Below are 23,791 nucleotides of genomic sequence, written 5' to 3'. Positions count from 1 at the left end.
AAGAGTTAGAGAAAATTACAAAATGTAAAATAAATGATTTTGATTATATCAAACTAAAAAGCTTTTGTACAAACAAAAACAATGTAGCCAAAATCAGAAGGGAAACAACAAATTGGGAAAAAATCTTTATAACAAAAAACTCTGACAGGGGTCTAATTACTCAAATATACAAGGAGTTAAACCAATTGTATAAGAAAATCAAGCCATTCCCCAATTGATAAATGGGCAAGAGACATGAATAGGCAATTTTCAGATAAAGAAATCAAAAGTATCAATAAGCACATGAGTAAGTGTTCTAAATCTCTAATAATTAGAGAAATGCAAATCAAAACAACTCTGAGGTATCACCTCACACCTAGCAGATTGGCTAAAATGACAACAAAGGAGAGTAATGAATGTTGGAGGGGATGTGGCAAAATCTGGACATTAATGCATTGCTGATGGAGTTGTGAACTGATCCAACCATTCTGGATGGCAATTTGGAACTATGCTCAAAGGGCTTTAAAAGACTATCTACCTTTTGATACAGCCATAGCACTGTTTGGATTATACCCCAAAGAGATAATAAAGAAAAAGACTTGTACAAAAATATTTATAGCTGTACTCTTTGTGGTGGCAAAAAATTGGAAAACGAGAGAATGTCCTTTGATTGGGGAATGGCTGAACAAATTGTGGTATCTGTTGGTGATGTGTGCTCAAAGGAATAAAGAACTGGAGGAATTCCATGTGAACTGGAATGACCTCCAGGAACTGATGCAGAGTGAAAGAAGCAGAACCAGGAGAACATTGTACACAGAGACGGATACACTGTGGTACAATCAAACATAATGGACTTCTCTATTAGCAGCAATGCAAGGATACAGAGCAAGGCTGAGGAACTTATGAGAAAGAAAACTTCCCATATTCAGAGGAAGAACTGTGGGAGCAGAAACAAAGAAGAAAAACAACTGCTTGAACACTTGGGCTGATAGGGATATTATTGGGGATGTAGACACTAAATGATAACTCTAGTCCAACTACCAATAATATAGAATTAGGTCTCAATCAATGATACATGTAAAGCCCAGTGGAATTGTGCATCAGCTAAGGGGGACTAGGGGGGTTTGGGGAGAGGGAAAGAACATGAAACATGTGACTATGGGAAAATATTCAAAATTTAAATTAAAAAAAAAAAAGAAGTATCTGAGGTCACATTTGAACCCAGGACCTCCTGTTTATCCCCTGAGCCACCTAGCTACCCTCATAATCAATCATCTTTTGTAGGTAGTACAGTGAATAGAGTACTGAGTTTGGAGTCAGGAAGACTTCTCTTCCTGAGTTCAAATCTGACCTCACACATATTAGTTGTGTGACCCTGGATAAATCATTTAACCCTGCTTTGCCTCAGTTTCCTCATCTGTAAAATGAACTGGAGAAGAAAATGGCAAACCACTCCAATATCTTTGCCAAGAAAACCCCAAAAGGAGTTGCAAAGAGTCTGAAATGACTGAACAACAAAATCATCATTTGTACTGTTTTCTGGCTCTGCTAAATTTCACTTTCTTAGATGCCATCTAATATGTAGCCTGTCAAGATCTCTTTTTGGATTTTCTCTGAAACACGGATAAATCTGAATTTGATCTTTGTAGATTACAGAGAGAGACAAAGGCATGTAGAAGTGCTGATGATGGATATATATAATGGGAGTCTGGTACATGCACAAACCCCATCAGCTTGCTCATGTGGCATCTCCTCATGGAGAATACCAAGAAACAGAGGCAACCATGGTTAAGTAATGCCCTGGGACACCTATCTAGTAAATGTCTGAAGTTAGATTTGAACTTGGGTTCTCTATCCATTGTGCTATTTAGCTGCCCTTCCAGTAACCAGCCTGGTGTGGGCCCCTCTTTCTCTGGTGCCTCAGGACACTCGGGAAAGAATGCCACCCCCAATTGGCATAGTCAGTGCAGAATAGATTTGCTTCCTTATAACTGGCATAGTTGGCAGGATAGTCTGTGCCCCTTATAAGTCTTGTGTCCTTACAGCTAGCAGGTCCCTGAGTACAGTCCTCAGGCTGTCCTCCATGCATGGAATGCTCTCCCTTTTCACTGGGGCCCCTTCTTTTCTCTGATTTCCATAAGGACTCAGCTCAAATCTTACCTTTTGCAGGAGACCTTTTCCAGTCTTCTTGCTCTCCTACCCCCAACCCCTGGCTGTCTTAAGTTGGGAGTGCTTTATTACATATTTTGTAAATACATAGTTATTTGCATGTTGAGTATCTCATTAGAATGGATCCTCAAACTCAGTGCCTGGCACTAGTAAACAATAAATGCTTATTATTTGACATATTTTATTGTTGTTTAGTTGTTTTCAATTGTGTTTGACTCTCTGTGACTCCATTTGGAGTTTTCTTGGAATGGATACTGGAATAGTTTGCCATTTCCTTCTCTAGCTCAGTTGACAGATGAGGAAACTGAGGCAAACAGGGTTAAGTGACTTGCTTAGGATCACACAGCTAGTATGTATACAAGATCAGATTTGAATTCAGGAAGATAAGTTCAGTGCTCTGTGCCCTGCACGCTCTAGATACCTCTGCCTGACCTACATGTATAATTATTTTTCAAAGGAGTGTAGAGTGCTGAATAATAGAGTTGTGAGGAACGACCCATGACAGAGAGTTGGAGAGATGAAGCTAAAAGGGGGTGACCAAGGACAGAATACTGATCATTTCTGCCTTCTCATGCTCTGACATCCGTACAAATCCAAACTATGGCACCTTGGTGCCCAGATTTCTGGCTACTGTCATCCCAGAACTCTGTTTCCTTGCCCATTGGGCCTAAGAAGTACCTTGAAAGCACCATTTGACACTTGCTGGCGATACAGTGGGCTTTGGGGTGTTGGCTCTGATTCAAGTTGAGAGCCATGGTTTCCATGGCATTGATCTTCTCCAGTTGGGCCTCCATTCCCTTCTCAAACCACTCGTGTTTCCACTGTAGGGTCTCCACAGTGGCCAAGGAATTCTAGGAGGGATAATTGAGAGTATTTCAATTCAGTCCACTGTGCCTTTCACCTGTCTGGCTATCATCTACTCTAACTGAATGTTCTTTCCCCAATGCAATTATTCTTCTCAATGAAACATGGCCTCCAAATCTTAGTTTACATTCCTTAATTATATTTGCTCTCTTTATTTTTTTTTCCATTTTTTTCCAATTATGTATGACTCTTTGTGACCTCATCTGAGGTTTTCTCAGCAAAGATACTGGAATGCTTTGCCATTTCCTTCTCTAGCTCATCTGACAGATGAAGAAATGGAGGCCAATATGGTTAAGTGACTTGCCCAGGGCCATACAGCTAGTATGTGTCTGAGGTTGGATTTGAACCCAGGTCCTCATGGCTCTAGACCTGGCTACATAACTACCCTATTCCCCCCCCCCCCTTCATATTCCCGATTCCTAGCCAAGTGTCTTGTTTAGTATAGTTGCTTTTTTGGAACTAAATTTATTGGCTTGGCTTGACTTGACTTGATTTAAGGGTAAGGGTGGAAAAGTTGCTTTCTCAATACTCATAACTTGGCATCTCTCTCTGGTTCATCCCTGTAGAACTACGTCTAGCTCACCAAACTCCCAGGTGTGTCTCAGGCTGCCTTCACGTTTACTAGCTATATTTATTCGGGAGCCTCAGCATCCTCTTTCATAAAATGGGAAGGATAGAAATACTTCTGGCTTCTACAAAATAAATAGCCTGATTTGGTGGATAGAAAGCTGGCCTTGGAGCTAGGAAGATTTGCATTCAAGTTTTGCCACTGACATATTCATATACAGCATCGGACACTACCTGTGTGACTCTAGGAATATCCCTTGAATTCTCAGTGCCCCAAGCAACTCTCTAAGATGATGAATAGCAAAGAAACTACTTGTCTATATTGGCTGGGGACATTTTTCACCCGGAACTCCCTACACCAATGAAACCATTGGTCTGGGTTTATTAAAAAAAAAAAGTGCCTCTCTCACTGGGTTACTGTGAGGGTCAAATGAGGTACCATATGTAAAGTGCTTTGTAGATAAATAGCTAGGCAAAATGCCAATGATTAGGCTTGGTGTAAAGAAAAACTTCTTAATAATTAGGGCTATCCATTGGGACCAAATGGGTAAGATAGCAAATTGTTTCTTCCTGGAATTCTTTTAAAAAATTTTTTTTATAACCCTTACCTTCTGTCTTAGAATCCATACTGTTTATTGGTAGTAAGGGCTAAGCAATGGGGGTTAAGTGACTTGCCCAGGGTCACACAGCTAGGAAGTGTCTGAGGCCATATCAGACCTCTCTCTATGGACCTGGCTCTCTATCTACATTACCCCAGAATGTTCTTCTTTGAGCAAAACCTGGCTGATAGGTAAAAGAGACAATGATTCTCTTCCTGCCTATGTGACCTCCATCACCTATGATGTGGGGAAGGGTTAGTTTGTTGGACCCCCTCCTAATTATCTATTTGCAATTAGAGATATCTTGGGATGTTCAAGGGAGGGGCTGAATAATGGGCTCCCAAGGTAGTATTTAAGCACCCGGGCCAAGTGGGTTTGGGGTCTATTTATTGTCAAGAGAATCACTTAATCAGATTAAGATGTCTTGACCCAGTCAATTAATAAATTAACTTAAAATAAAGAAATACTGCCTTTCGAGAATTTCAATCGTAACATAGGGTACTTACGCCCAGGTCGTCATTTTCCAGGAATATTTCTTTGTTGTTGAGCCAACTTTCAATCTGCTCCACAGAGCTCAGGAACACCTATGGGAATGGAGAGGTACCTTGGCAGAGGGCTCAGTCACTAGGTAGGACCACTTTTCCTACATTTTCCTACAATGGAGCTTAGGGATGATCAAGGCAAGTGTGTGAGCAGAATAGAAACAGGAGTTCTGGCTTCTACCCTGGTATCTGGGGAGGGGAGGTTGGTTGTAGCAAAGATTCAGTGAAACCCTATCCCAAAATGTATCTCCTTCCCCACATGAAGGGGTCACGGGCCAAGGGAAGGCCTGATAACAAGGTCAATTGCTGAACTTGGAACAGGCAAGACAGAACTGAAGTGTACTGGTGAGTACCAGTGGACTTTTGATAGAATCCATGGCCAAGGAGACCACTTGTCTTCCCTTTCTACCAAGATGAGGGAGAAGAGGGGAGCACAGGCACATACAGATCCTGATGGGAACTGGGAAGGTAGAGGCCAAGGAAGAGATGGGCATGGAGGCTGGTTATACCCACCTGCAAATCCAAAGCCTGCTGGAGCTGGAGCTGATGTTCCTGCCAGCTCTCCTCCAGCCTAGTTAATTCATGCTCAAAACTGACCAAGGCCTGACATATATCTGGGGCCACTGAGTGTCTGGCACTGAGTAGCTGTTTCCCAGTACTTCGTATCCGGTCGATACTCTCTGCCCTGGCTGACAGCTCTGCCTGTAAAATAGAGCAGGGCTCAGATTCTCATGGTTTAAAACTCTCTAGCAATCATAGTGGGCAGGAAGAACAGTGGAGAAAAATGAAGGACAAATTGTCCAAAGGAATCCCTTCCAGAGAACTGATGGACATTTGATGCAGAATGAGATACAGCCAACATGATTTTGTTCTGCTAAACTGTGAGGGTTCTATTTTTCACTAAAAAATATTGCTCAGTGGGGGATGGAGGCAGTGGGAGGGAGAGAGAATAAATGCTTGTAAAAATAAATTAGTTAATTAAAAAGGTATAAAATCATAATGATATACCATATAAAATGAAAGTGGACCAACTATTCCTCCTTGCTTAAAAAAGGCATCTGAGAGGATGGAATAGGCAGAGTGATCTGCAATTAGAGGACTTGGAAATATATGGGGAATGGGGATGGCTCAAGGGTCAGAGGAGCTGGGTTCAAATTCCCCCTCTGATGCCTGCTACTGGTGTGACCTTGGGCAAATAATTTCACTCCAATGGGCTTCACTTTTCTCATTTGCAAAATGAAAGAATTGGACCTCTGAGTCCCTTCTATCTCTGGATCTATGATTCTAAGCTGGGGACAGTGGTAGGGAGGGCAGATGGTTAAGTACATGGGAAGTGGAGAGAGTTAAGATGAGAGGAAACAAGTTAGAACTGGGGAAAGGGTTAGAGGGCTGCATGCCCCCTGACCTTGAGCTCCTGGTGCTCCTCCATCAGCTGTCTGGCCTCAGCAGGACTGCTGGGAAGTCTTCCCATCTCTATTTGAGTCGTTAGCTCCCGTACCCAGTTTAACAGTTCTTGCAGCATTGCATATAACTTCTGTACTTGGTATGAGGAATCCAGTTTTTCCCTCCTACCCACAGAGATGATTAGTCAGCCCTAGGCAGAGGTGGAACTAACATAGGGTCACTGGGGTGTTGCCCCAAGGCACTGATATGGGAAAGTGCTTCTTCCCTAGGGTGGTCATATGTGGGGAGAATGCAGGACCTGTATGAGCCTGCAAATCTTGGAGGAAGTAAATCTTCCTTACCCCTCACCAATGTTTGTGACCATAAAGGACAACACAGTTGCCTAACTCTGTTTGCCATCCTCACCAGGGTTCTGTAACCATCAAACCCCTTTTGTGGGTTCTGCCTCCTTTCCCCTCCCAATTCTGTTTTAAATCTGTCTGACCAGATCAGATGACGGTCTATGTGTTAACCTTGGGTATCCTGGGATCTTTGTTTTCTTTCCTCTACCATTCGGTTGACATCACCCTGGATTATTCCTTCTGAAAATGCCCACATCCTCTGTTGCACCCTCCTTTCTTACTCTGCTCCCCCATTTATTAAAAATTTCCTTTAGGGCTGGAAAGGCAGAGTAGCAATATGAGGCCGTGGAAGACCTAAATTGGCTGGGGGAGAAATCCTAGGGGTGAATGAGAATGGGAAAATGCAGAGACCATGAGGGGAACGTAGAGTTTGAGCAATGAAAAACTGAGGAGGGCCCTACAAAGATTCCCACCTCTGCTTGACTTGAGCCTGCAGTTTCTGCCAGCTGCTGCCCAACTCCCGCTGTTTGTTGATGAGGGCTTGGGCTGCCCCAGGGTTCCTTTGGCACAATCGGCTGACCTCCTGTTCCAGTGGCTGCAGAAAAAGGGATGGCAAAATGGTACCCAAGCCCTGGCTGGTGCCTAGGACAGGGATGTAGAGATTTATGCCCAAGAGATACCTACATATGGAATAACACATCTGGGCTAATTTTACAACTGGGTAGTGAGACAGGTAGGAAAAATGCTAGCTTCTCAGTCAGGGTCCTGTTACTTCTCAGTTAGTGGTGGGCAACTCCTGTGTGAGGCAGAAAAGTAGGTAGGATACAGTGAATAGAGTGCTGGGGCTAGAGTCAGGAAGACTCATCTTCCTGAGTTCAAATCCAACCTCAGACACATATTACTTATGTGACTCCAGACAAGTCACTTAACCCTGTTTGTCACAGTTTCTTCATCTGTAGAAATGAGCTGGAGAAGGAAATGGCAAACTACTCCAGTATCTTACCAAGAAATTCCCAAATGGGATCATGAAGAGCCTGACATGACTTAAAAATGACTGAAGAACAACAACTTCTAGGGAATATTCAGTCATTCAGTCAACAGGCATCTCTCTCTCTCTCTCTCTCTCTCTCTCTCTCTCTCTCTCTCTCTCTCTTTATTTTAAACCCTTACTTTCTGTCTTAGAATTGATATTAAATTCTTTTTTTTAAGATTTAAATATTTTAGTTTTTTAGAAAAATTTTCCATGGTTACATGATTCATGTTTTTACTTTCCCCTTCACCCTCTCTTTGCCCTCCCACCCCATATCCAATGCACATTTCCACTGGTTTTAACATGTGTCACCAAGAATTGATATTAAATTCTAATATCAGGAAGGATTAAGCAATTGGGGTTAAGTGACTTGCTCAGGATCACACAGTTAGGAAGTGTCTGAGGCCCTAGGTCCTCCCAATTCCAAGCCTGGTGCTCTATCCACTGTCCTATCTAGCTGCTCCTTCAACATGCATTTATTAAGCTCCTACTATGTGCAGGCACTGTGTTAAGTCCTGGAGGCTTCTGAGGACTCCTGAGATTAGCATCTGCCCAGTAGCTCCACCTTTGGGATCTCCAGGCCTTCCCATACACCCATAGCTGACCTGTCCTGTCTATACCTGTTTTCTTCCACAGTTAAAGCATGAACTCTCTCAGAACAGGGATGGACCTCTACCCATTCTGTTTGGAGCATTGGGGAGTGAAAGTCATTAACATGCAACCTGTCTTGTGCTTCCTGAGCCTTTCCTATTTGTACCTCTATCTGGGCTTGGATGACACTAATTTCCCGATCAAGTTCCTCGTGTTTTCTCAGCAGCCTCTCTACATCCTCCAGATCCTTTCCATAGTTGGGGGCCTGCAACAGGGCACTCTGTGGAAGGAAAAAGAAAGTCAGTCAATTGATTGATAAGCACCTACTAAGTGCCAGGCATTATGCTAATGTGTCAAGTGAAAAACATGGCCCCCTGCTCACATACTAACATAGAAGAAAACATGCAAACTCCCAGATACAGACTGTGTAATCAGTGGAAGATAATCTGACAGGCGAAGGCACTAGCCATTGTGGGGCGTGGTAAAGGCTTCCTGAAAAAGGTGGGATTCAAGGTAATAGTCAATAGTCAATAGGTATTTTTTAAGCTTCTACTATGCTCCTGCCACTGCCCTAAACTCTGGGAATGCAAAGAAAGGCAAAAGGCAGTTCTTGCCCTCAAGGAGGTCATAGTCTAATGAGGCAGACAGCAGGCAAACAATTATGAAGAAATGATATGTACAAGTTAAACTGGAGATGATCCATGTAGGGAATGCTTGCATTCAGGAAAATCAGGAGGGCAGCTAGGTACAGAGGACAGATTGTCAGGCTTGAAGTTGGTTCAAATCTTTCCTGAGATACTTCCTAGCTGTGTGACCCTGGGCAAGTTCCTCAGCCTCAGTTGCCTAGTCCTTATCGATATTTAGTATCGATTCTAAGACAGAAGGTAACAATTTGAAAAACAACTCTCTAAGACCAGTAGTTTCAGGGTGCCAGTCTGTATTGGTAGAAGGAATTTCCTCACCAAGATCTCCTTACACCCGTGAAATCATTGGTCTGGACAATAAAATAAAATACCTTGGTTCCATGGATGACCAAAGGAGATATTGGCAGCACAGATCCTGGAGTGACACAGGCTAGAAGTAGTAGTAGGTAGGGAGCTAAGGAGTCTCTCTAGACTGAATTTGTTTCCTCTTCAGGCAGGGGCTGTCCTCTCCTCCCCATGGCTTTTGCCTACTATCTACTCCTCTGGTCTCTATGAATCCCTTACCTTCTCTCCAATCCTCTCCATGATATTGTCCAACTCCCGAACCATTGCATGCATCTCCAGGGCACCTTCTAGCTGTCGCTGGTATCGAAGGAGGTTGCCATGGAAATTATTCCATCTGCCAGGGTGAAGATGCAGGATAGTTATCAATGGGCTGGATTCAATCAGGGCATAAAACCCCAACATGTCTACTCTTTGAGTTTGTTGGTGTGCCTCCATTCCTGTCCTTTCCCCCTTCCAGCATCCCAACTCAGGACTGGCCTCTCATTGAGGTGATGTCGTCGCTGGCAGATGATCTTGACCTCTTCTGGGTCTCGGCTCTTGAGCTGAAGGGACAAGGCATTAATGGCCTTGATGTGGGTATCATCCACTGTCTCCTGGCATAGGAAGAAAACCAAGATGTGGACTGAGGCACAGAGGAGAAAGTAGAGACCATTTCCAAGGGAGGATCCTTCTTTAAAATGGACTGGCACAGAAAGGGGTCAGGTCAGATCCAAGGGGCAACAGGAAAGAACAGGAGGTGGTGGCCACTGGATTTCCTTTTAGCTTCTTTTTTCTTTTCTCCCCTCCCCCCAAATCCTTACCTTCCACCTTGGAATCACTACTAGTTATTGGTTCCAAGGGAGAAGAGTGGTAAGGGCTGGGCAGAGGGGATTAAATAATTTGCCCAGAATCACATAGCTAGAAAGTCTCTGAGGCCAGATTTGAACCCAGGACCTCATGTCTCTAGGTCTGGCTCTCAATCCACTGAGTCACCTAGCTGCTTCTTCCTGTAGTTTTCTGAAGAGATCTTCTAGTCATGCAATCTTCTTAGAGGCCAATAGGTTGCTAATCTACTGTGGCAGAGAGTTTCCACAATGGGAGTTCCCCACAATGATACAATCCCAACATCCCTTATGACTCTTACTCCTCTTACCCATAAGGCAGTTCCTTGGAATTCACTCAGCCTTCTGCTGAGCTGTAGACAGTGCTCATAATCTTGTCCCAAGTCTCCAACATTCACCATCACTTCCTGGGGAGGAAGAGGGGATTATGGGCTTGGCACAAAAGTGCCCTTCATCCATCCATCCATCCATTCATCCATCCATCCATACAATAAAGTGTCCAATAGGTTGCTAATCTATTTTGGCAAAGAGTTTCCACAATGTGAGTTCTCTGCAGTGATACAATCAAAGGTCTGAGTAAGTACTTCTATCTCTATATAAAAATGTTTATATATAAAATATACAATACATTTATAGATGTATATATGTAGAGAGATATCCACATGATATCTTTATAGATATGTAAAATAGAAAATATAATATTATATAGAATATACTATACAAAGATATAATATATATATGCACTTACAGATATACCTATATAGATATATTTATAGAAACATAAAATAGATAATACAATAATGATACATGTTTTATATGGATGTGTAGATATCTGTATAGGTACATTTATAGATATAATATACAATAATGATATATATTATATAAATACAGAATTTTAAAACATCTATATCGTATGTGATATGTAGTTATTTAGTTGTTTCAATTGTGTATGACTCTTCATGACCCCATGTTTGGGGTTTTCTTGGCAAAGATAATGGACTGTTTTATTTCCTTCTCTCACTCATTTTATAGCTGAGGAGCTGAGGCCCAGAGGGATAAGTGACTTGCCAATGGTCACACAATGAGTAAGTTTGAACTCAGGTTCTTTTGATTTCAGGCTTGGCACCCTATGCACTATGCCACTTAGCTCCCCTTATATATTATATACTATATTTTATGACATATTATCTGTATAATTAAGAATATAGTCTTTTATATCAATATAATATCTAGATCACATACAAATATATACTTATAGAAAACAAATGAATAGGAATGATACATTTGTATATGTATATATCTAGGTATCTAGAATATATTTGTGTATATATATGTGCATTTATAAATGTGTACTCCCACATAATACATAGACACATACATACATTGATCCATAAGTCTAGATGAAATCATTCCTACCTTCTGCCTGATCCAGGCCTCTACTTGGTCTACACGCTGCAGGAACTCCAAGAAGTCTCGTTTGTCCTCTAGTCCCTGGCCCCTGGCCAGCATGGCCTGCCTCAGTTTGTGCCAGTGTTCCTGAAGGCTCTGCTGTTTCTCCAGAATCTCTCTAGCCTGAGGATGGCTCTGGGCCAGGAGAGCTTCTCCCTTCTGCAACAAAGGCCGGGAACCAGGAGATCTGGTCTTCTTAGTCCCCATCCCTAAAGTATTGCCTCCTCCCACCTTCGCCTTTCTCTGCCCCAAAGCCTTTTTGGCTGGATCCTCACTGCCCTGCCCCATTCCCACCCCAGTTGGAGAGAACCCAAGATCCCCTTTCTAAGCCCACCCTTAGGCTTTGTGCCCACCCTTCCTAGGGTGGTGGCTCACTCCTTAGGCTTGATTCAGCCTAAGAGTTGCCGGGCCTTGACCTCTATTCTGGAGCTGCACTCTTGGGACCCCCAGAACTTTCCATACATCCTGCAAGTAAGCACAGGGGTATGCCGGAGCTGAATCACAGAGGCCTGCAATTGTTAAATTTGAGTGTGAGCTTGATTTTGTTGTTGTTGTTGTTGACTTAAAGACTTAAGAAAATGATGGAAAAAATGTTAATAATGTAGATTTTTGCAGTCAGGCAATATGCAGTCATAGGCACATTTTTCTCTTCAGAGAATAGACTGTTAAACATTTACCAGGATGGTGCTGCTTAAATGTAATGTCTTCACTGATTACTAAGAGTGTGAAGCTTGAGGCAGCTAGATTGCTCAGTGGATAGAGAGCTAGGCCTAGAGGCAGAAGGTCCTGTGTTCAAATCTAGCCTCAGACACTTCCCAGCTATGTGACCCTAGGCAAGTCACTTAATCCCCATTGCCTAGCCCTTGCTGTTCTTCTGTCTTGGAACCAATATATGTATTGATTCTAAGACCGAACATGGGAGGGGGGAGAGAAAGAGAGAGAGATAGAGATAGATAGAGACAGAGAGAGAAAGAAAGAAAGAAGGAAGGAAGGAAGGAAGGAAGGAAAGGAAGGGAGGGAGGAAGAAAGAAAGAAAGGAAGAAAGGAAGAAAGAAAAGAAAGAAAGGAAAGAGGAAGAAAAAGAAAAAGAAAGAAAGAAAATGTGAAGTTCCTTGAGAGTTATTTGCCATTACCTTAGTGACATGTGTTATGATCTCCCCATGGGCCTGGACCTCAGCCTCAAAGACTTGGTGTTTTTGCAGGCATTTCAGCTTGTCCTTCAGGTCACCAGAACCCCACGGGCTTGGTTCTTCCAGCTGTTGAGTTCTCTCCCGGATCCAGTCTTCTGCCTGGACACACCAGTGATAGGGTAGCAGTAGGGTTAGTTATAACTAACTTCACAAACTTAACCCTTTATTGCTCCCTAGACCCACAGCCTAACTGCATATTCCCAGTCCACAACACCATCCCCAGTGAACATTATACAGGATAGCCTGCAGTGCCCTATCACTGTTGAGAGCAAACAGACTGTACCTAAATTATTCCCTGAATGTAGATCAAATTCTTGGTTGCTAGAATTAGGAGCCTTTCCTATGCCACCTCCTCCACTAGCCATGCTAATGCTTTCTTCCCCCCTGTGATTATCTTCCATCACACACACACACACACACACACACACACACACACACACATATGACATACATATATAAAAAAATCTTCCATTATATTCTTCCATTCCACTGTGATTATCTTCCATTATATATATATATATATACACATATATATATGTACATATATATGTGTGTGTGTATAGTTATTTGCCAGTTGTTTCTCTCATTAGAATATGAGCTCCTTGAGGGCAGGGACCATGTTTTTTTGTTTCTCTTTTAATCTCCAGCTCTTAGCACAGTGCCTAGCAATTGGAAGCCCTAATAAGGGTTTGCTGAATCATTAATTTGAATTATGTTCCAGGCCTAGGTTGATACCTGTGAAGTTTCTGGGTAAGACAGTTCTCTGGATATGTTTAGTTGGTATTACCAGAAAACCAAGCAGAAGTTCCCTAAAGGCTCAGTCAATGCTTGCCACCACTGAGAGAGGGGGCAGGAGGGAGAAGGCTCTAAAGGAGATGTGTAGCTCTCAAGGTAAGCTCTTGGGGGTGCTGCAGTTGGCTGGGTTCCTTTTCAGTGTTTGGAGCCTCCGCTCAGATGTCCTGTCCATTACTGCCCTGCTGGTCCTGCTCTGGTTCTGACCTCAGACACCTCCCTGGTGAAACTCGCCAGTAACAGGGTGGTATGTAAGGCTTCTCCATGGCTCTTGGCCCGCTCCTTTACTTGCATTCGACGCTGCTGCACCAAATTCAGTAATTCACACAACCTGACTCCCCTGAGTTGCTTCACCTGTTCCTGCAAGGCTGCTTCCTGTGAGAAGGGAGAAAATGCTTGCTGCCTGAATCAGCCTTCTAGGCTCAGTCTTATTACACATCCCTAATTCTACATGCCACCCCTCCCCAGTGCATGCTTATAGAGGACAGAAAGAAGACCAGGTTAAAAAGCAACCACCTTACCATCAGAGCTCTCCCCCAAAGCCCTAGACGGGATGCATCATGGAGCCTTTCGTCCCTTCTAGAGAAGACCACCCCAAGCCACTTCAGACCAGGAATGACGATGACAACACTAATAATATTAAATAGCTAACATTTATATAGCATTTTAAGCTTTACAAAGCACTTTATACATATCGTCTTATTTGATAATCACAACAACTCTCTAAGGTAGGTGCTGTTATTATCATCTTCATTTTACAGGTGAGGAAACTGAGGTAAACAGATTTGACCAGGGTTGCAAGCAGAGAGTTTAAGAGCCTTGCCAAACAGTTAGGAAGTTTGAACTGCCGTCTTCCTGACTCTAGGTCCAGTGCCTTATCTGTTATGACAATTATTCACATTTCTATAGCATTCAAAGAAAGCGCAACATGTTTTCTTTATAATATCCCTCCCTATAAGGTTGGTAGTTCAGTATTATCACCCCCATTTTACAGATGAGAAAATTGAGACTGAAGAGGTAAAAATCATTTGTCCAGGGTCACAGCCAGTATATGTCAAAATCAATATTTAAAAATTAGTTTATCCCTGTCTCTGAAACCAGTACTTTTCCCAAGTATATCATATTGCCCGTGCTGGACTGAGCAGTCTCTCCAGGGATAGCTAGGAGATAGCTGACGCAGTGGACAGAGGGCTGTACTTAGATTCTAGGTGTCCTGGGTTCAAATCCTGTCTCAGACACTTCTTAGTTGTATGATGTTTGGCAGGGTCTTGACTTGCTTGAGCCTTAGAGTTTTCTCATCTATTAAATAAAATTGAGCTACATAGCCTCAGAGGTCCCTGACAGATCTAGAATTATGATTTTGTGGTCCCAAATTGGTCTCTAGGGCATTGGGAGAGACCAGTATTTGGCCTTCTACATTCTACTTTGTGATGGTTCCTCACCCACTCTGTCTACTTCCTGTGTCCCATATACAACTCATAATATCTTGACTCATTCCTCCCACTTCTGGATTTCTCTCTTTCATGCCTGACTTCAGACAGAGACCAGCCAGAATATCCCAGCTTCCCTCTGAGCCCATCACCTTCTCATCCTGGGCCACCAGAATCTTCTGAAAAGCTTCATGCTTCCGGATCAGCCTCTCCAGGCCTTCCACTGAGCTCTCCAAGGTACTGGTTTTCAGATAGACCTGGATGGATCCATGATGAGGGCCATTGAGAAGATGAGGAGACAACTTGGTTTGGACATAAAGTAGGGTGGTTGGGTGTGTAGTGCTTAACCTCCCAGGGCCTCAGTTTCCTGATGCAAAACGAGAGGGTTGACTAGCTGACCTCTGTGTTCTCTTACAGCTCTAAGTCTATTTTCATGACTCAGTCCTGGCTTCAGCTGGTGAAGGTGTCAGAGGGGAGCCACCGAAGGGTACAATTTTCTTCTCCTTTTTCCTAGAATATTTTGTTCACCAAAACTGATCCCCTTCCATGCTTATTTGTGCATATGTCTTAAGTGAACTCCTGGAGGACAGGGACTCTGACATTTTTCATTAACTTATGTGTGGATCTGGATGAAGTCCACATACTTCCAGCTTCCAAAGCAGAGGTTCAGATGAGACAGAAGAGAAAGCAGAGAAATGAGTGTGTGTGCATATGTGTGTATGTGTACAGAGAATGGAGAACACAGGGAAGCAAGGACACGAGGGTTGTGGGGTGGGAAGCACCTCCTGGGCAGTGAGGATCTTATTTAAGTAGTCACAATCCCTGTGGAATTGCTGTTCAAGATGCATGGACATCAGCTGCTCTTGCTTCCTCTCCCAAGCCTGGAACACCTTCTGCCGCTCTTCCCGTAGGGCTCCCAGCTTCTCCTGGATCTGGAGCACACAGAGATTCTGGATTGTATGGGATATCTGAGAAAGATGGTGGTGGTGATGGGGCCAAAATCACTGGTGAAGACATAACACCAGTGGGGCTGTGTCAGGGTGAGCCCCTTCGGTATTGACAGGTCTCGGTCAGGATGTCCTCAGAGTAGAGGAAGGGTTAGGTAAGGCAAGAGAGGGGTAGAATAGGGCAGGGAAGAAAACTCATCCACACCGAGCCTAGGGGAGAGCCTGGACCCAAAAGTTACCTCTTCAGCAGGTGCTCCCTCCTCTAGGAGCAGCCCCTGTCCCAGCTGGACTGCCCGCTGGTACACCTCCTCCCGGGCTTCCAGCTCTGCCCGGACGTCCTGGTGCATACTAAGGTGCAAGTGGCTGCTGCTGGCATCTCGGGAGGTCTCCTTTGCCTGTAGTTTCCTCTGAACTCCAGCTGCCCATGCTGAATACTCTTGTACCTAGACACCCCAGAGAGAAAAGAGAAGGAGTTGGAAAGGAGCAAGAAGTCAGAGAACCAGCTCTCACATAAGCAGAACTCAGGGGTGCATCCCAGCATACCTACCAAGGTACACATCTGTACAGATGTCAGAGCTAGTTTGGAGGGTCCCATGGGACTATGAATCACAGACCAAGACCTAGCAGGACCTTTGGAGATCATCTCATTCAACCTTCTCATCTTACAGATGTGGAAACTGAGGCCCAGACAGGTCATTACTTGCTTAAGGTCACACAGATAGTCAGGAAGCAGAGTCTGGAATTGGACTCAGGTCCTATGGCTTCAAGAGCATCATTCTTCTCACTCTACCAAACTGCCTCACACCACTTCTTTCAGATCCAATTGGTTCTCCAGATATGGGCAGCTCAGAGCCTGTGGTGTGAGGCTGAGGGGAGTCTCCACAACCTGATCTTCCTGTCTATATTCAATCTTGCTTTCTGCTGCTTTCTGGCATTAAATCTTCCCTGTTCCCCAACCAGCTCTCCTTCATCGATGTCTCTCAAACAAGGGATGTTTGTTGTCTCTTCCTGGGTTTTCTTCCCTCTGCTTGGAACACCTTCTCCTTTTTCTTCTAGCTACTTTGAATCTTTTTTCTTAAAACTCTTACCTTCTTTCTTAGTATCAACACTTAGTATTGGTTCCATGGCAGGAGAGCAGTAAGGGCTAGATAGTAGGGGTTAAGTGACTTTCCCAGGGTCATAAATTAGGAGTTGTCAAAGGCTAAATTTGAACCCAGATCCTCCTGATTCCAGGCCTGACACACCATCTTCTGTGCTACCCAGCTGCCCCAAATGTCCCTTCTCTTAAACTGTCTAGGGAGTTCTCACCACAGTACGGAAGTCAGCTAGCAAGCAGGCCTGTTCCAGCTCTCCCCGGCGTTTTTCTACCCGCAGCCTCAGCGTCTCCCAGTTCTGCACCACAGCTTCCTGTCGCCTCTGCAGGGCCTCCAGCCGAGCTCCCCAGCACAGCTTCTGCATCTCATCGGCTATATCCAACAGCTCCTGCAGCTGAGGAAGGGCAGGGGTGAAGCAGGCAGGGAAGGGAAGGGGTCAGTTTTTTGGAGAGACTAGGTGCTGTGTAGCCCAGCAGACACATGGAGCAAAGGGGACCCAGCCTTCCCAGAGACATTCCTTCTCTTCCACTCACTTCAAGTCACTAAAAAACAAACAAAAAACCAGAGCAAAACATCTTCCCTCAAAGTAAGGGGAGCATCAGCTATGCCCTATTCAAGGAAAGAATCCATCACTGTAATTAGAGGGTGCCTAGGCTCATCAATTCAGAGAGGGAGGGGACTGGTTCTCATATTCTTCTCCAAACTGCACTCTCAGTCCTCTAAGACTTTCCCTACAATGGTCCAGAAACCCTGGTCCCTCCACTCCTGGATTCCACACACAGGAACTACCTTCTACCTACATAGCCAGAGTTCTTTGATTGGCTGCTTCCTCCTAGAACATCCATTTTCAGGATAGTATCTAAATCAGTGATGTTTTTGTGCCTCTCTCCCTATACTTGTGGCTCTCTCTACAATAACCTCTCAACAGGTGCTTTCATGTCTTCTACTCTCTCCTTCCCCTCACTACAAGCCCCCTCTCCCCATCAGCTTTCCAGAAAAGTCTTTCTTTCTGCTTCTTCTTGTATTCCCTGCACATAACACAGTACCTGGCACATACCTAGTAAGTAATTAAGAAATTACTGAAATTACTGAAAAGAATCGGAAATTGAGGGGAATGACTGAACAAATTGTGGTACATGTTGGTTATGGAATACTATTGTGCTCTAAGGTACGATGAACAGGATGATTTCAGAAATAGCTGGAAAGACCTTTGTGAACTGATGCGGAGTGAAACAAGCAGAACCAGGAGAGCATTACACAAAGCAATTGCAATACTGTGGAATGATCAAATGTGATAGGCAACTATTATTGGCAATACAATGATCCAGGACAATTCTGAGAGATTTATGAGAAAGCATGCTCTCCACCTCCAGAGAAGGAACGGTTGCAGTCATATGTAGACTAAAGCATATTATTTTTCACTTCAGTTTATTTACAGTTTTCTTTTGGGGTTTTGGTTTTCTATGAGTATTCTCTCACAACACTTACCAATATGAAAATATGTTTTGCATGATAATACACCGAATAACCCAGATCAAATTGTTTATCATCTCTGAGAGGGGGAGGAAAGGGAGGGAGAGAAACAATTTTGATCTTATAATTTGGAAAATGTGTGTTGAAAATTGTTATTATATGTAATTGGGAAAAATTGAATATCTTCAAATAAAACATGAAAAAAAAAAAGAAATGCTTGCTGACTTGACTTGCTTTGACATAAACATAGATTGAGTATATAATCCCACCCAGATCCACATGCACACATATTGGAACTAGTCTAGGGAATCCCCAGAGTTCATAAAATCATACATCTAGTCCTGGAAATGATCATGAAAGTCAACCCAGGTAGGGACAGGTAGGTGGATACTTCCTAGCTGTGTGACCATAGGCAAGTCATTTAATCCCAACTGCCCAGCCCTTACCACTCTTGTGCTTTGGGATTAATACTTAGTATCAATTCTAAGGCAGAATTTAAGGGTTTAAAAAAAAGTCAATCTAATCCAATCATCCCTATTTGGCAGATAAGGAAAGTGAGATTCAAGGAGGTTAAGTGATTGTAGCTAAAAAATGTCAGAGGTGGGATTTGAACTCTAGTTCTAAGCCCAACCCTTGATCTATGACATCATGCTGCCTTTCTAGGTTCGGAGGGAGTCCAGGGATCTTAAGAGCCCAGTAGGGGTCAATGTTCTTGGGTGTAGGGACGACAGCTGCTATGCAGAAGCAGCAGCTGACTTACTTGCTGCTCAGTGCCAGAGAGCTCATTTTCCAGCTCCTCATGCCGCCGGAGCTGAGCCTGGACCCCATGCCTGTCCTGTGCCACACCATCAGGAAGGTTTGCTGCTTTCTCCTGGGAAGAAGGAATTGTCCTAATAATTATCACGATTGTATGTGTAAAACCTAGATCAGATTGCTTGTTGTCTCAGGGAGGGAGGGAGGGGTAAGGAGTGAGAGGGAGGAAGAATTTGGAATCCAAATTAAAAAAAAAAAGAATGTTAAACATTTGTTTTTACATGTAATTAGGGATTTTAAAATAATGTTTAAAATAATTATCATGCATGTATACAGTTTGTTTAGATTTTTGAGGTGCTCATTTGATCTTAATAATAACCCCAGGAGTTGGTGTTATTATCCTCATTTTACAGATGGGGAAACCGAAGCAGACAGCCTTTAAATGACATTCTCAGAGTTATACAGCTAGGAAGTGGAGCAAGATTTGAACTTGGGAATTCCTGACTCCAGTGTGCTATCTTCTGGGCCACCACTTGGCTGCCTTAGGGGAGAGGTACAAGCAAGGGAGGCAAGGAGGAGTGGGGCCTCGACTCCCAGGAGAAGAAGGTCTCCCTGGATCCTACCTGGATGTGGGCGAGGGCCTCTCTGAGGTCCTGCTGAATCTTGAGCACCATCTCTACATCTCTGAGCGATTGGCCCCGGGCTTGGGTCAGCCCCCACAGCTCTGCCCAGGTGCTCCTGCAGGGGGGACACAGGGACTATGTGAAGCCTTCCTTTCCCCCAGAATCATCTTTACGACTCATCGATTCCCATCTTGGGCCCTCATCTAGTCTGGTTTGTTTTCTTTCTGAGCCTCATCAAAATCCGCCCCAAATCCTGAGAGTGGCCTTGGAGTCAGGACATCTGGTTTCAAATCCTTTAGCAAGTCACATTAGCCAAGTTTCTTCCACTGTAAAAGAAAGAAACAGCTAAGTGGTGCAGTGGATGGATCACCAGGCTTGTGGTCAGGAAGATCTGAGTTCAAATCCAGCCTTGGATATGTCCTAGCTGTGTGACCCTGAGCAATTCATTTAACCCTGTTTGCCTCCATTTCCTCATCTATAAAATGAGCTGGGGAAGGAAATGGCAAACCATTCCATTATCTGCAAGAAAACCCCAAATGGGGTCACGAAGAGTCAGACATGACGGAAAAACAACTAAATGATGATAAAAATGATGGGCCTGGACTAGAGAGCTCCTGAGGTCCCTTGCAGCTCTATATGATCATGATCAGCACTCCAAGACACGTTGTCCTGTTCTCTCTCCTCCTCCCTTGTTCCTCTGCCAGGATGTTCACTGTCTCTCCAGTTCATAGGAGTGTGTAATGTAGAGCTGAAAGGAACCTGAGACATCACTGGGCCCACACCTGGCATTTTACAGATGAAGAAGCTAAGGGCAGAGAGTTTAAGTGATTTGCCTGTGGTCAACCAGGGAGTACACAGGAGAATCAGGATTTGAACCCAGGTCATAGGTCATAATCAAGCATCCTTTGTGCTGTACCATAATACCTGGCAGTAGCATTTGTCCTGACTATACCTTATTAAATTTTTTTTAAACTCTTACTTTCTGTCTCAGTAACAACTCTAAGACAGAAGAGTGTCAAAGGCTAGGCAAATAGGGTTAAATGACTTGCCCAGGGTTACACAGCCAGGAAGTATAAGAGGGCAGATTTGAATCTGGGTCCTTCCAACTCCAGGCCTGGCGCTCTATCCACTGAGCCACATAGTTGCCTCCTTAGATTTTTTTTTTTAATGTGTTTTTCAAACTCTGCCAATTAGATTGTAAACTTTCTTGAGTAGTTTGCCATTTCCTTCTCCAGCTCTCTTTCTCTCTCCCTCTCTCCCTCCCTCTCTTTCTCTCTCCCTCTCTCCCTTCCTTTCTTTCTTTCTCTCTCTCTCTCTCTCTTTCTCTCTCTCTCTCTCTTTCTCTCTCTCTCTCTCTCTCTCTCTCTCTCTCTCTCTTTCTTTCTCTTTTCTCTCTCTTTCTTCCTTCTCCTTTCTCCCTCCCCTCCCTTCTTCCTTCCTTCCTTCCCTCCCTCCCTCCCTTTCTTCTTTTTCCCTTACCTTCTGTCTTATTATCAGTTCTTAGACAGAAGAGCAGTAAGGGATAGGCAATTGGGGTTAGTGACTTGCACAGGGTCACACAGCTAAAAATTATAAGAGGCCACATTTGAACCCAGGTCCTCTTGACTTCAAACCTGGTGCCCTATCCACTGTGCTATTTAGCTGCCCCTGCAGACCTGCTTCCAGACTGTATCTGAGTCCTGAGCTCCCTAACTTCCCTTCCACACTAGCTGTGACTCCATCCCTACGGGTGACAGCCCTCAGCCTCCATGGGTAGCATAGCCTCACAGTGCCTGTATTCTCCCCAGAGGCCTGTTGGGTAACCAGTGATGACTACCAGTGAGCCTGGTGCTCAGAGCATTGCCAACACTCGAGGTCTACTCTCTCACCAGCTGTAAGGACTGCCATGACCTAATGCCTGCAGGTCTGCCTGCTTCTTGGCCCCGACCAGCTGGCTCCTCACCGTAGTTCCTGATGCCTCTGGCGGATCTCCTGGGTGGCGCTGTGCTGACCCTCCAGCAGGGTCTCTGCTAGCTGTTGGCAGTTTGCCACCCGCCTTCCACCTGTCTCCACCTGGTGCTGAAACAGCTCATACTTGGCCCGGAGGTGCTGAGATGGGGAAGAACCAGTGGAGACAGAAGTTCATCCTCTGTTCATGTGGTCATTGCTTTAGAGCTGGGAGGCATCTTAGAGGACGCTAAGTCCGACCTCTTCACTTTACAAATAAGAAAACTAATGCCAGGGCTCTTACCACCATGCCACACTGCCCTCCTAAAGGTATCTTCAGGTCCCAGACTGGGAAGTTAGCATAGCCTCTATAATATGAATATCCTTAAGTAGGGGCCCAGGAACCAGGGAGTACCGGAGAATGGAAGACCAAAGACTAGAGAGTGGGAGGTCCTACCTGCTTCGTTTGGGGTTGGGAAGTCTGTTTCTTGGCAGTTTTTCTCTGCCATTCTGCCCTAATTATTGCGGCTCTTGCCCCTCCATAATGGACACGGCCAGTCTTTCTTCACCTAACAGAGCTGGGGACTCCCAGGCTTCTGGGATGTGCCTCCGCTCCTCTCACACTCTCCACGGTGCTTCCCTTCCCTTGCTAATGCCTGCCCTTAGCACTTCCCTTTCCCCTCACCAGCACATGAGTGTAGTCTTCTCCAGGGTCCTCCTCCCTGCTGACCACCTGCTTCTGCCTGGCCAGCCAGCCCTGGAGCTCCTCAGCCTCTTGGATGAACTCGTGCAGCCTCAGCGCCTCCTCCAGCCGACGGCCTCTGTGGTCACAACCCCTCCGGCCCATCAGCGGTCAAGCCCCTGGTGGCCAATTGGCCTTAGATGGGATGGACTCTGTTTGTGTCATTTATGACTATGTGGCTGGATGTGATATGGGTATACAGTAGGAGATTGCACATGTGTTTGTATGTATGTGTGTGTATCATAGCGTAATGGATTTAGCAACAACAATAATAATAGCCAGCACTTATATAATATCGAACATATGCAAAATTCTTGACATATGTTCTCTCACACTACATACAAAGTCTCATTTGATTCTCACAACTCCATGAGGCAGGTGCTATTCTTATCCCCATTTTATAGATGAGGAATTGAGGCAGGTTAAGTGACCTGACTAGGATCACACAGCTAAGTTAGTGATTAAGGCAGGACTTGAACTCAACCCTTCCTCATTCCAAGTCTAGTATGTTATCTATTGGACAAGCAAAGGTCAATCTTTATTTAATCCAATGTCCCCATTTTACATATGAGGAAACAGAGGTACAGACAAGTCAAGTGACGTGGCCAAAGTCACACAGCTCTTAAGTGGCAGAGGCAGGATTTGAACCACTGACTTCAAAGGTGGTATATCAGAACGCCTCTCCCAAGGAAGGGGAGTAAGAGGATGACTGGGAGTTGGGGACAGGAAGAGAGAAGGTGAGTATAGGTCCCTGCCCAGACAGTGCCTGCCTTCGGCGTCTTTTGGAAGAGGAAAAGAATACTTTTCATGGACTTCTCCCTTTCCTATCATGGTTCAAAGTGGTATTGCTCAGTGGTAAAGTGGATAAAGCAGCTGACCTGGAGTCAGAAAGACCCAAGTTCAAATCCAGCCTCAAACACTTACTAGCTGTGAGAGCCTGGGTGAATCACTTAGGCTCTGTTTCAGTTCCTTCATCTATAAAATGAGACCAAGAGGAGCGCCTATCTTCTAGGGTTGGTGAGAGGGTCATCACTGCAAAGCACTTAGCACAGTGCCCATTCCACAGTGAGTCCTGTATAAACGTTAGCTATCATTGCTGCTAGAGGACTGGCCTGACCCCAAGCAAGTTCCGCTTTGCCCAACTGGAGGGGAAGAAGGTTCCAAGGAAGAAAGTTGTGCTCTAGGACTCTCACCTTGTGGTCGCCAGTTCTTGCAGCTCCTGGAGCTGGTTTTGGAGTCGACCTGGGGGTACGGGGAGCTCCTCAGGGACCCCAGGACTGGTGAGGGTTTGTGCAGTCTGGACGAGCTCTGCTACAAAGCTCCCATAGAGGGCCAGCTCTTGTTCTAGGACCTGCAGACATGGGGTCAGACAGTAAGACCTTTGCTAGTACAGGTGGAATACTCAGAAAGGGATGAGTATTTAGATTTTTCATTCGGCAAGCATTTTTTGAGTACCAACCATATTCTCTGTATCAA

The 23,791-nt window shown here is 44.5% G+C and overlaps 1 protein-coding gene across 1 annotated transcript in view; it reads right to left on the bottom strand.

Moving 5' to 3' along the window:
• SPTBN5 (spectrin beta, non-erythrocytic 5) overlaps positions 1–23,791 on the bottom strand; it is a 91,592-nt gene that overhangs the window by 24,366 nt on the left and 43,435 nt on the right. The window contains exons 27-47 of the mRNA XM_044665113.1: positions 23,509–23,666; positions 22,259–22,394; positions 21,590–21,735; positions 19,648–19,762; positions 19,032–19,142; positions 17,013–17,192; positions 15,944–16,147; positions 15,540–15,689; positions 14,910–15,014; positions 13,535–13,702; positions 12,479–12,634; positions 11,313–11,504; positions 10,208–10,303; positions 9,553–9,668; positions 9,295–9,409; positions 8,253–8,366; positions 6,939–7,060; positions 6,126–6,288; positions 5,234–5,422; positions 4,685–4,762; positions 2,827–2,999 (exon numbers count right to left, since the gene is read on the bottom strand). Of these exons, the coding sequence (XP_044521048.1) occupies positions 2,827–2,999; positions 4,685–4,762; positions 5,234–5,422; positions 6,126–6,288; positions 6,939–7,060; positions 8,253–8,366; positions 9,295–9,409; positions 9,553–9,668; positions 10,208–10,303; positions 11,313–11,504; positions 12,479–12,634; positions 13,535–13,702; positions 14,910–15,014; positions 15,540–15,689; positions 15,944–16,147; positions 17,013–17,192; positions 19,032–19,142; positions 19,648–19,762; positions 21,590–21,735; positions 22,259–22,394; positions 23,509–23,666 (2,987 nt within the window). The remainder of the gene's footprint in view (positions 1–2,826; positions 3,000–4,684; positions 4,763–5,233; positions 5,423–6,125; positions 6,289–6,938; positions 7,061–8,252; positions 8,367–9,294; positions 9,410–9,552; positions 9,669–10,207; positions 10,304–11,312; positions 11,505–12,478; positions 12,635–13,534; positions 13,703–14,909; positions 15,015–15,539; positions 15,690–15,943; positions 16,148–17,012; positions 17,193–19,031; positions 19,143–19,647; positions 19,763–21,589; positions 21,736–22,258; positions 22,395–23,508; positions 23,667–23,791) is intronic.

The sequence above is a fragment of the Gracilinanus agilis genome, chromosome 2 (genome assembly GCF_016433145.1).
Source record: "Gracilinanus agilis isolate LMUSP501 chromosome 2, AgileGrace, whole genome shotgun sequence".
Classification (NCBI taxonomy): domain Eukaryota; kingdom Metazoa; phylum Chordata; class Mammalia; order Didelphimorphia; family Didelphidae; genus Gracilinanus; species Gracilinanus agilis.
Note: the sequence above shows the minus strand (reverse complement) of the source record. Positions and strands in the feature narration are given on the sequence as shown.